Source organism: Manacus vitellinus, unplaced genomic scaffold, assembly GCF_001715985.3.
Source record: "Manacus vitellinus isolate BGI_N305 unplaced genomic scaffold, ASM171598v3 scaffold_10_pilon, whole genome shotgun sequence".
Classification (NCBI taxonomy): Eukaryota; Metazoa; Chordata; class Aves; order Passeriformes; family Pipridae; genus Manacus; species Manacus vitellinus.
In genome coordinates this window covers 20,414,889-20,427,755 of record NW_021938838.1, presented here as the reverse complement: position 1 = coordinate 20,427,755, position 12,867 = coordinate 20,414,889, and the positions used below count along the sequence as shown (strand labels likewise).

Below are 12,867 nucleotides of genomic sequence, written 5' to 3'. Positions count from 1 at the left end.
GAAACTGTCTGTTATGTGCTATATCTGAAATTCAGCAATCAAAGATCTAAATGATAAATCTGATGTTCTGGGATGCTCCATATGACTTATGTATCTAAACCAATGGATGCTTTACATTCCTCACTTAGATAAAATTTTATCTCCTATGAATGTTATCAAAATTCTCATTTTTTTCTCCATTTACTAAAATATAATAATCTTCTATAAAAAAAGAATCATGCTAAATACTTTATTTTCATAAAGAAAGGCTGGCCTTGGCAGACAACAGTGAATGATGGAGGTTTACATTTACAGCATCTCAACTGCTTAATGGCTTTTCAGTCCCTAACTTAGTTCTGAAATTTTTAATAGAATAGACTCTATATATTAATTGCCACTAAACAAACATAAGGCACCTTTTCATCCAACCTCTCACTATAGAGCAACAGCACACACCTCAGTGGGTTTACATCAGTTTTCTCCTGAAATCAGGAAACACAGTCCAGTTATCAATGTTTTCCCTCAGCCCTTCTCCTCTTTCCATATGACATTTTATCCACTTTTTAATTTTTATAAGGATAGTTCTCCTAGTAAGAGTTCTGTGGAACCCAAAGGCTTGTGTAATTGAATTAACAGGTTTATAGAAAATCAGTTATAGCCAAAATTGCAAAGGTGGGCGTGTGGAAAGAAGGAATATTTCAGCAAGATGCAGCCCATTATGTAAATTTGTCACCACATGCCATACATAATGAATAAACCTTGTGCTCTTAACACTTTGATTATAGACTATACAGACAATGCAAATTAAAATTCCTGCTGCTCTATAAATGAAATGAGAGGAAATTATGTAAATTTTAACACATTAGATTGATTTGGTTGAAACAAAACCTGTTCCACTTGATGTTTTAGGGGAAGAGCCACAATTACAATGATTGAAAAAGTGCAGTGTTAATGAAGTGTGTTATTGCTAATCAATGCCTCCTCCTCTGGTAATGGCCCGGGCCCTGTCACTGCATCACCCCCTGCCCATGGAACCAGCACAGCCACAGAGCCCAGATAGCTCCAGGTAAGGCTTCCAGAAACTCCTGTTCACATCAGAGAACTCACAGAAAAACTGGGATACACCTTCAGGAAGGAAGGATTCATATGGAATCATAGCACATATAGAATCGTAGAATGACAGAATGGGTTGGGTAGGAAGGGACTTAAAAGCTCACCCAGTGCCACCAACTACCATGGGCAGGGACACCTTCCACCAGCCCAGGTTGCTCCAAGCCCCATCCAACCTGGCCTTGGACACTTCCAGGGATCCAGGGGCAGCCACAGCTTCTCTGGGCAACCTGGGCCAGGGCCTCCCCACCCTCACAGGGAGGAATTTCTTCCACATATCTAATCTCTCTCTATATACACACACAGACAACCTGTGTGTCGTTATGTGTATATACACACACACACATCTAGAAAACTTTTTGACAATACTACCTGTCTGCCTTGAATGCTGCTGTAAATACCAAGAAACTTCCCTTTGAGTTAAATAATGCCCTTTGTGCTGCTTGACTTCTTGGAAAACCCAGAATGAGTTTGTCACGTGGTAATAAACTGACCATGTTTAGTTCATTGATATTAAAAACAAGGTCTCTCGAGCTTAAAAGTTTCATGTCCAAATTAAAGAAACTGAAAAATCAGACCCAGCGGTTTCAAAAGTTTCACATGAACAATGTGTTCTTCCAGTAACAGTTACCTGGCTTTCATGGCAGGAATATGGAATGTCTTTAAAACTGAGTCTAGTTGATTTAATTCTGTAACCTTACTGAAAGCAACTTCAGTGTACAGAGCTGATAGAATTCTACAGTCAATTAATATATGAACATTATACCTTCTTTATACAAAGCAGAGGAACATGTTTCTCCAAGCATCCTGCCACCATTTGAAACACAATACACTCACCAGTGAGTTGCAAAATACCACACTCTTAACTATTTACTGTTATATAAAATAATTTTTTGTCCCAGTTTTGCATTTTGCAGCCCATTTATTCTCTAAGAATTTCCATCCCATTTTTAAAGAAAAATTTTCATTTGTAAAAGGATCTGCAGCATCAGAAATTTGTGACACTTATTTCCCAGGCAAATCTGAACAGGTGGGATGAGCCAACCTACTTTATTTTCTTTTTATTTACATAATTTTTATATCATTCTCGGAAACATTTGTTGTCACATGTAGTGACTGCATTTGTTTCCTGTCTCTCCTGACTTGTCTCCCACTAATTTATTTTAGTTCCTGCTAAGAAATGAGGAAGCACTCGGCGCAGAGACATCTCACTGCCTTCAGTAGCAGCTGCACACCCAGGACTGGGGCAGGTTGGGAACACAACACACAAAATCGGGACAGCGCAGGCAATGAGAGCTTTCATGCAGAAATGACGTCGCAGATAAACGTACAACACACACATCGAGACTGGCACTTACCACAAGAAATTTTAGTATACTACGTTTGATCCATGAACAAAGAAAAAAGAAGGGTCAGGCCCCAGCTGTGAGAGAAAATTTGACAGCCCGAAAAAAGAAAATGCTAGAATAAAAATAAAAGGGAAAGATGCAAAGGAATTCATCTTTCCTAGAAATAAAGGAACATGTACTTTTGCAGGCTGAGGATCCATTCTGGTCTCAGCGCACTCTCCTCTGCTGTGGTTTTAAAAATGCCAATCCATTTTTGGGTCATTAATTCTGAACTAACGGGGCTGCTGCCGATGGCACAGAGTGGGACTGACCACGGGCTGCCCGAATTTATCCCGGCTCTTGGCTGGGGCTGCTGGAGGAATGAGCGCTGGGCTCCCTCCCCCGCAAAGGGGGCACAGACTAATTGTACCACGCTAATTAGAATCTCAAAGCATGACGTGGTCAAAGAGCCACTTAGGACTTGGCAAACAGAGATTTGCAAACCAAAATAGAAAACATCACCTAAAACCGAGAAACAGGAAAACCAATGTTAACTAAGAGAACGCAAAAGAGTAGGAGTTAAGCATTTCAGTTTGCAGGATTTGGTACAGATGTTTTCTTACATAAAACAGACATAAAGAATCACAGTGGTAAATGTCTCACCCCACAGGAGTCACCTTAATTTCCAGCTCGCAAAACTCCTAGAAAACTGAATCTCTCCACACCACCTTTTGCTTGAATTCTTTGGCTTCAGACTGCTTTGTTTATAGGAAAAGGCTCTCTTTGATGTTGGAATAGTAGGAGCGAAACAATGAATTTCCCATATTCTAATATCCAGGTATCCCGAGTTTGTTCAAGGACCCCTTGATTCACGAAGGCAGATAATTAAATTACCTGAGCTTTGATCAAGGAGTCGCTGCAGTCCCTTTTTGATGTAGAACGTGGCTGTTTGAAGCTCCAGACAGATAACTAGCCCATATGGGGTTTAACCCTTTTGTCACTAGTAGCAGACTTCATGCCATGTTCTGGCATTCCAAAGGGAGCAGTTCTGGCATTCCAAAGGGAGCACCACAGCAATCCTTTGGGAATGCTGCTCCAATAGGAGCACAATAGGGATAGTAGATCCAATAGGATCCCTATACCACACACTTGATGGGATGTTTATTGAAAGGCTGAAACTCTCCCTCCCAAACAAACTGAAATTATTTTCCAGTCAACTTAACTTGTTTTAAAACCATGCTTTGGAAGCCGCTCTTTAGATGACATGACATTGAGATGTGTTAAAACACTTCTGAGAAGCAAAGGGGTTTGTCCTCACAATACAAGAATTTCCATCGTCTATGCTTTCCAGCTATTTTCCCCCAAAGAGATGTGACTGGGCACATTCTCCTCTAGTCATCTGAAAGAACACTCTTAAAATAGGAAGAACAAAAGCCTTCCCTCTCCCATCAAATGCAAGCACCTGGTGAAGCCATTCTTGCCTGACCAGCCAAAGCCTGCAGGATGGTACACAGACTAGGAAACACTCTACTCTCAGCTGATTTGCCATTCTGAATATTATTTCTGAAAGAATTCCTCTCCATAAATGAGGAATTATGCTCCTCTTCATTCATTCTAGGATTCTTTTGGGACACGAGGAGGTTACTAAAAGGACATAATTAGAACACATAATTAATATATAGCAATCTCTTACTCAGTTCCCTACACAGCTCCAACAACACAGGCATATAGGTACCCCTAATTTTAGTAGTTCCATGGATTATGGAAATGACCTCACTAGACTACTGAGAAGTGGGAAAAGCAGTTTTGCAGCAGGACTTTTTCTGGCATCATTCACAGTAGAAAGACATCTGTCCTTCAAGGCGCAGCTGTGCAAAGGGTTCCTGTCATGCACTGACATCTCAGTTCACAAGGATACAGGCTTGAAAAAGCATAATGAATATGCTTGGATTCCCCTAGATAACAGAAATTACTTTGGGGCATGAGGATGCACAGAGAAATTCACGTATTTACATTTAAAATGCTTGATATGTTATTAAAAAGTTGGTTTGTTTCTGATCCATTGGAAAATAAAACTTGGTGCCTTTTATGAAGCCCAAGGGGGAAATGTGTATAACGAATCAGTAAGAATGAGAAATGAAGTTAATGTGTATACAATTTTATGCTTTTTCCATTAAGTCACAGGAGCTGCACATACAACTAACATGTGAAACAAGAAGCCTTCACATTTAAGTAAACACGCCTTGTAACATTCCTGAAACGTGTTAAAGGAGGAACTGCTGATCTCAAATTCAAGAAGCAATTAGCATTCATTAACTCAAAGCAATAAACTGCCCAAGGCATTTATGGGTTAAACATAGTCTACTTTAAAGCACACAGAAACACTTAAAACACAAGCTTTTCTGCAGTCATTTTGAATGATTTCATTTCTAGTAAAAATGGATGTAATTTCCAGATGGGATACACCTCTAGGCAAAACAAACTTTTCTCCTCCAGTGGGCAAATGATTTAATACCAATGGAAAAGTCTTTTGTACACATTATTAATTTAATTTACATTATTTTCTTAATAAAGTATCAATGACCTTCTGTAACTTTTTTACAAATTAAAAGTAAATAGAAATTGAAAGTGCCATGTTTAGTAGCTCTCACATTGTGTATGACTTTCAAGAGATAACTTGCTGGTCCTTTGTTTTTGAAGGGAAATATCATAAAGGAAGGAGCAGGATTTTACAGCTACATGACCAAAATACAGAATTGCACCCAGTCTGTTAGTAATCTGACACATGTGGACAATCCGATCCAAGTCTGCAGCAGAGGATGGCCCTCAGAACCTCATGAAGGCAGCAATTACAGGAGCTCACTTCCTGACCTCCAGCTCATCAGAAAAAAGCCAAGGTCACAACAGTGAGCAACTGTCAAATGCTGGTAAGATCAGAGCTGGCACTTTCTCTCTAGACTTCATTATTTCAGCCCAGCTCATTTCTTGTTCAATTTGACCAGATAATTAAACAAATATTAGTGCAATTTTGTACATATGATGGTGCACTGAGAGCATTCCTGACTCTAGTAGGACCAAAACCTGGCTGAGCCCTGGAATACACAGCTCCAGCTAAACTCCAGCTGCACACACGCATTGGTGGAACCACCAACTCTGCTTGCAATGCCCACATCAAGGATGCTGACCAAAAATCCCAATGTCAGTGAACAACCCCCTGGACTCCAATACAGTTTCTCTGTTTTATATCAGGTTCACTAGTCTGAATTTTACCCAGTAAAGAGCAAACATCAGAGAAGCTGTTTAAACTCGCCTGCTCATAGAACTCATTAAAAAAGACTGCTAAGGACAATAATAAAGTTCTGAGCTTATATTAAATAAAGTGGACATTGCCCTGGCCTTCCCAAAGTACGAATACACATTGAAGGGCACAATAAGATGGAATTCAATGTCAAGTCCCTACCATGCAAAATGAATTAACAATTTGACTTTTGACTTTTGATTTTCCTCATGTGTTCTGACTGCTCCTTTAAAGCCCAAACCAGCAACCACTTACTAATCTGTGATGCTCTAGAATGACAGTGCATCACTGCGGCCCAGGGTGACTCCTTGTGCTGCCTTTTTCTACGGAGTTCATCATGTCCTAGTTCCATATGACATCTGCATATTGTGTGTAAATAGTCTAGTGAGGCTGTAGGGCTGGTTTCCATTTCTCCTGTCATGAGAGCGCTCAAGTATTTCTCAGATCACACCACTGCTGCCTTATATAAATGTGGAGTTTTCTTTGTTATGAAGAATTATTGAAGTCATTGAACATACTGAGAATTAATTTTATCATATTTAACTGCTCCCAGCACCTTGACATGTACCGAGACAAATGCACAGAAAAATAAGGCTCTTGCTAATCCAGAAAACTAATTAATGTGTGTAGAAGGTCACTGGACAAGCTTGTAGTGAGGGGTATGATTATACTGCAGGCTGGGAATGGGAAACCCTTGTTTAAATCAGGTCAAAGGAGAAGGCAAGTTTTGGATCAGATTGACCCCCAGAAGAATTGAAGATTGAATCCCAGAAGAATGTCTCCACATTTGAGGTAAGTGGTGATGGCTGAGTAAAGCAGAACTATGAAAACAAAAAGGAAGGCCACAAGATCCACTGTACCTGATAAAGGTGAGGTTCTGAGAGGACAGGGCAAAGTTACATCGAAAAGTGGGAGACTTTGAAGGTGAAACATTCACTAAATATCAGATTTTGTGCTGTAGAGGGAGAGGAGGATCCAACGAACTGGGGGCAGGAAAGATCATCACACACAGCCAAGTGTGAACTCCAGATGGCGATGCAGGAACCTGAAAGGCCAAGGGCCAAGTCTAGGGCACAGGAAAGGCTCCAAGGGCACAGAGACAGCAGCCTTAACTATTGTCCCTGGGTTATTCTAACCCGGATCCTGCAGATTCCCCAGTTAGCTCTGAAGTTTTCAAATCAACTTTGTGCGGGGCAGTGGGCTGTGAACTGCAGGGCAGGATTGGGAAACACTGAGGAAGGGATCATCTCAAACTAGTTTCACTTACAGGGGTATAAGCAGAGCACCACAGAAAACCATTTACTGGAGATCTCAGAGGATTTTTAAACTTGGTACTTGAAACATGAGTATAATTAATCTATGAACAGATTTTTTTTCATATAAATATAATATTGCAAAATTCACAATTTTAAGGACAGAAAGAACTCTTGTGACCTCTCCGTCTGACCCACAGTCACATACGTTGCTACCTAATCAGCCCTTTTTCATGTAAATGGTAAACTGTTTGCATTCAAATGCTACTGCCTGCTATGTTTTCTTCTTGCTGTAGAGAAAAGAAATGCTATGGAAATTGCCACCGTGCTAAAAGAATTGAAATGCATACTAATCAGCCATATTCTCCCAGCTATACCAGCTATAATTGGAACAGTAACAAATAAAAAGGCAAAAATCAGCACTGGACAAAATTTTCTGTTTGAATCAGAGCCCCAAATAAAATTATTATTCAATTGCTTTTCAAAATTTTGGAGCTCCCTATGTCTGGAGAAATTGGATTTGAAACTGTGAATGAACAGTGGCTTTCACTAATGTGAAATATTGAAGATCTTCACTGGAATTTCAATTGCAAGAAAAATATACTGAAAGAGCACAGGAAGGGGATGTTAAAATGAAAAATAGCTTTGCAGTGTGTGCATGGGATAAATGTCGGAGTCATCTCAGTCCCACCAGCCTGGTGATCTCTATGGGTCATGCAAAGTGGAATGGGGGGGTTGTTCTCTGCTCTGTACAGACTGGATTAACCTGGCAGCATTGAACTGCTTTAATATTGCTCAGGCCTGGGAAGAGCTCACAGTCATCTCTGCCCTGGACACAAAGCACCCTGAGAGGAAGAAAGGCACTAGAACCTTGTGCTGATGATCAGCATGTCCTGAAGATCAACATGAAGTGAGTGATGCTCAGAAATCCCAACATCAGTGTGTGGCCAAGTCTGCTGCAGGGAGGATGGACTGTTGGGGGCCCTGCTCTGAAAAGGACAATGTTGGATCCTAAAATTGGATCCTAAAACTTTAGATGTGTTTTCTAGTTCCAATGAGACCAGTCTTTTGTTTTGTAAATGCTATTCAAATCCTGTATTTACCTCAGGATATCTCTCAGAAAAAAGTAAATTATTCCCAAAAATTGGGGATAAATTTTTTGATGCCCTTTTTCCCCCAACAGTTTAAAGGTTGCAATGTTGCTTCAATTAAAATTTTCCCATAATATGAATGAAAATATACATAAATGTTCACAAAGTCCACATAAGTTGTAGGCAGGTATGTAATGTTATTTCTAAAAACGTCTGAGAATCCTCATCTAGAGGCTGGTATAGTTACAGGTATTTTTGAAAACACATTTATTTTTGGTTCAAATGCCAGTCAACTCTGCACAAACTCTATTTCTTTTGTTTGCCTTACAATGTCTGCATACAAAAAAAAAAATAAAAACTTAGTTGATAAAAGATGAAAGCAGTAACACAGTCATTCACTCAGCAGCCAAGATCTTTGAGATAATTACTTTAAATCAAGAAGGGACAGACCATTTAAATTTATGACTTAATGCCGACACATGCATGTATTAATAAAACAGTTAGCATTAATGGAAATAGGGTTTAGTCTCCTGACTCAAATAGAGCCATCATTTCTGCTTTATACTGAACTAATGACTTATCCTTGGCAGAATGATATGTATGCATGTATTTAACTATTTAACTTAACCACTGAGACCAATTAATATGTTTCTGAAGTTTTATTTTATTTAAAAATATATATCAGTAGCCTCGCTGGGATAAAAATTATGTTGAACCAGAGTTTATATGGCAGCAGTTTAACTTTAAATTTAACTCTTTCACTTGGACTGTCTCATGATTGCACTGTATAAAATGAAGAGCGCTAAAATGTGGGGCAGGAGAAGCAGCTCTTGTGGGATTGGCATCAAGTTAAGGCATTTTTTAGCTTCCCAAGCTGGCACAGACTGTGTGTGATTAGGAGCTCACGTGAAAAGAGATGGTGGGTGCAAGAGGGCACACCAGAAATTTAATGTCTAGTGCACCATGCAAAGGTAAGAAGCTAAATGTGTAGCTCACAAACTCAGAGATTGTGTGTATTGTGTTTTAAAGGGTTATTGAATATAATTCTTAAAGGGTTATGGAATATAATTCCTTCTGCTCATCACTCTGGTTTTCACCTGTGGGGGCTTACTGGAGCAGTGTCAGACTGTACCAACATCATCAAATGAGACCTTAATTGCAATTACTGCCTAGATGGGCATTTCCTACAGCTGGCAGTCATGTACCAAAGCTCTGTTCAGTTTTGTCTGCTTTAGAAAACTCCAGGACCCACAACTGCATTTGATGTCAGTGTATCTGTAATGTGGCTACAGTCTACCTGTTGATGAAGTATTAAATAGCCATTATAATAATGAATTATATTTGGAAACCTGTTGCTGCACAGTTCACCAATCACTTCAGAAAATCCTGGCTCCTCTTTTACATTCAGTTACTTGGTCTTTTTCTTTTAATCCATTTACATTGATTTCTACTACTCCAACTCTGCCTGCCATTGCATTACAATTAAGAATTCTGATGAACTCTTGCTGATTCAGAAGGGAGAGGGCTCTTACTCACTGCCAGATTTTGGAGGAAAAAAAAGCCACACAAGACCCACTTAGAATTTGCTTAAGGCAGCACTTTAAAATTGAGGAGCTAAATTATGGCTCACGGAGCCAACAGATCCAGTGGGACTAGGATCCATGAGAGCCACCACAGCACCCCAGCAGTTATGGAAGGAGACCTTGAGCCTTTGTCAGGCAAAATGAGCCATGACATCACCTTCCCCAGGGCACTGCTCAGCAGCAGCACTGGCTGCTCCACAGATTTGTCTCTGGATTCCTGGTGGTTTGCAAGGCACTGCTGATGTCCCAGCCACGAGGGATGTTCTCTGGAGGGCTCTGAACAGCTCTGGCAACTCTAACTCTACACCCACCTTGAGCACATGGGATGGCTGAAGGCACATTCCCTGCCTTGCAGCAGAGGATGGGCAGTTATTGGGTCTCTTTGCAACACAGTGCTGAGCCCCTTTCCCTGTGCAGTAGCTACTAACTCTCACCAGGAGTTGTTACTCTGAGATAATTCTTAATTAATATCTTATATCAGACAGCTGTACAGCTGTTGTGGCACTGTCTTGCCTGGTTTGGGCATCAAAGCTGTAGGCAAGGATTTTGATTAGATGCATTGGTTTATCTGGCTGCATCTCTGCTCATAATAATGCAATTTACAAAGTTCTGCGCTCATTACTCATGGTATAGAGTTCTTATACACAGGAGTTTGGTTGGTCTGTGAGTCAAATCAAAGATCTATGTAGCCCAAAATTCTGCCTTTAGCAACACTCAAAGTGATGTCAAGGGAAGAACATCAGAAGAGTGCAAGTGGAATGAACCTCCTTCCGTGCCTGCAACCTCTCAAAACCTTTATTATCATGTATGTCCTTGTTCATCAGGATCCAGGCCAGGTTTGACGGGGTTTGGAGCAACCTGGTCTAGCGAAAGAAGACCAGACAGAAGTTGGAACCTTCCAATCCAAACAATTCTGTGATTCTATGATTTGCAATCGTGACTTGTAACAACACGTTTTATATCCCAAGGTGCTGTAGGATATGCAGAAATGATTTGGCCCAGTCTCCTTTACTCAGTTCTTCAGCTGTAAGCTCCACTGACCTGGTTGTGTACAGATAAAATTAGACCAATATGACCTAATTTATAATTTTTCTTTTCCTATCAAGGATGTCTTTATAAGATCTCTCAAACTTGATAACCTCTTTGAAAGAGATATATTTTGTTTCACCGTATCATTTTTTTTCATCTTTAAACCGTTGGCATTGCAGGAAACACGACATTGCCTTTGAAAAGGGAAGAAAGGGAGAGCCAACCCCTTAAAGAGCTGCTATTTTACACCCACGCTCCGGCTGTGGAGTCAGCTTGTCTCCAGACAAGGATCTCAAAACTTCGCAAGGCTGTAACGCGATCCAGCGGCTCGAGAGCTGCTAATCCCGGCCGAGTGCCGGAGCATCGGCCCGGAACGCGGCGGGGCTGGTCCCGCATCCCCCGGGATGCTACGCCGGGAACAGCCCGGCGCTCTCCGGGGCCGGGCGCGGAGCAGCTGCTGCCCTCTAGTGCGCCGCGCCGCAGCCGCACGGACCCCCGCAGCCCGCACGGCAGCAGCGCTCCGCACAGCCCCGGGCACCGCCCGCACAGCTCTCACATTGTCTCCCGGCCTCCGCCCGCCCCCTGCTCCTGCATCGCTCCGGCTCCACAGCCCCTCGGCCCCGCACCGCCCCTGTCCCGCAACACCCCCGCCCCGCAGAGCCCCAGGGGCAGATCCCCTCCCCTCCCGCAGGAACGAAATGGCCCAGAGTCCCTCCTGCCGCTAATGAAGGGGTTTGATTGTTCGGCACGTGCACTCCGAGGGATCGATAATTTCCCAGTCTAAGAGCCCTCAGCGTCAAAACTCAAACACAGCTCTGCTGCATTTTCTCCCAAAATACTGTAAGAGTTTCAGTCTATGTCTAGTATTTACCGAAGCATATGACTACAGCGTTCCTTAACTGATATGTATGACAAAAATATAAATGACAAAAAATATATACGGCATAAAATGACCACAGTGAAGTGTAAAGTCCTCCTAATTCACACAGACAAAGCACCCGATCCAATCTCCATTTAAATCAATGGCCATCTTGTAATTTCTTTCCCTAAGCTTTAGGTTGGCCCCAACAAAGAAACAATGAAAACTGAAGGGCCATTAAAAAATAAAAATGGGTATGGCATAGGAAATTATACACAGATTTTTAGCTTAAAATGCTGCTAGGAAAACTCAGACACACAAAAAAAGTCTAGGAAGAATGTTGCTAAACTGTTCCACATTAATTGATTCCAGATGAGACCTCTGTTCCTCACACACTGAAGATATTTGACTAAACATCCAGCTCACAAAATGGATTCAGGACTGGTTTAAGGAGTTCACCAAAAAGAAGAGACGCTGGTTTTAAGTTTGAAATTACTTTTAAATTTCTATGATGTCTGAGCTAGAAATAGCTTCTATTGTGGAATTCCAGCAATAAAACATTCGTTTGTCAAGTTATGCTTTGTTGGATTACAGCATTTGCAGAAAACAAAAATGTTAGTCTACTGTAACTCTGAATTTCACATATGTTTCTTACACTAAATTAAATATGTCAGATGTTGTCAGAATAGCTTATTAATTGAAGCTGAAATCACATTGTTTACTTTAAAGCATTTTATCTGACAAATCACTGAAATCATTCCAATCTTTGTAGTTTTCCCGTATTGTTATGCAAAATAAAAATTAATTTAGCTGTCCTATCTCTCAATCAACCATTTCCATACATATTTTCTTCTGAAACTGCTGCTGCTAAATCGCAGTGACTTGTCTCCTGACATGTCCTATTGCAGGAGTGTTTCTGGTAATGAAGTAATCTAGTTCCTACAGATTTTTTTTGACAGTCAACACTTACAATTGTAGCAAAGTTAAAGCTGATGTAGAGAAGCCTATAAATAGCATTCTCTCTCCATGTTCATTTTATGATGCTCTAGTGCAGGGCTGAGGTGGAAAAAAAATTGAAAAATTAAATATTCTATTCCAGGGCCCAAGAACAGCAGAATAAAGACATTCTTTAGGTAAAATTTTCCTAAAGAATTGCTAATTATTTTATTGAAGCTCTTGTTCTTAGTTCTGTAACTTTATTTTGTTCTCCTCCAAGAGGAAGGAGAACTGCCTTTGAAGTAGAGAGAAACTTCTGTTTCTAGAGCATAGTAGACTGAGAAATGTGCTGAAAGAATGACTTGTGTGTTAAGGTATGAAGCTCAAACCAGACCTTCTGC

General features: G+C 40.8%; 1 protein-coding gene across 1 annotated transcript; it reads left to right on the top strand.

The window, feature by feature from the left end:
• Positions 1 to 5,202: 5,202 nt before the first annotated feature.
• LOC115308072 (translation initiation factor IF-2-like) lies at positions 5,203 to 11,455 on the top strand. Its single transcript, XM_029965574.1, has 2 exons — positions 5,203 to 5,344; positions 10,851 to 11,455. Exons 1-2 carry the CDS (start codon positions 5,203 to 5,205, stop codon positions 11,453 to 11,455), a joined length of 747 nt encoding a protein of 248 aa, XP_029821434.1.
• The last annotated feature ends 1,412 nt before the right edge of the window (positions 11,456 to 12,867 follow it).

What these genes read in the sequence shown, in the direction of transcription:
- LOC115308072 (XM_029965574.1), top strand. Translation starts at nt 5,203, where the DNA reads ATGTGGACAATCCGATCCAAGTCTGCAGCAGAGGATGGCCCTCAGAAC. An exon ending in TGAGCAACTGTCAAATGCTG is followed by an intron (nt 5,345 to 10,850) that starts GTAAGATCAGAG and finishes TTGGCATTGCAG; the next exon opens with GAAACACGACATTGCCTTTG.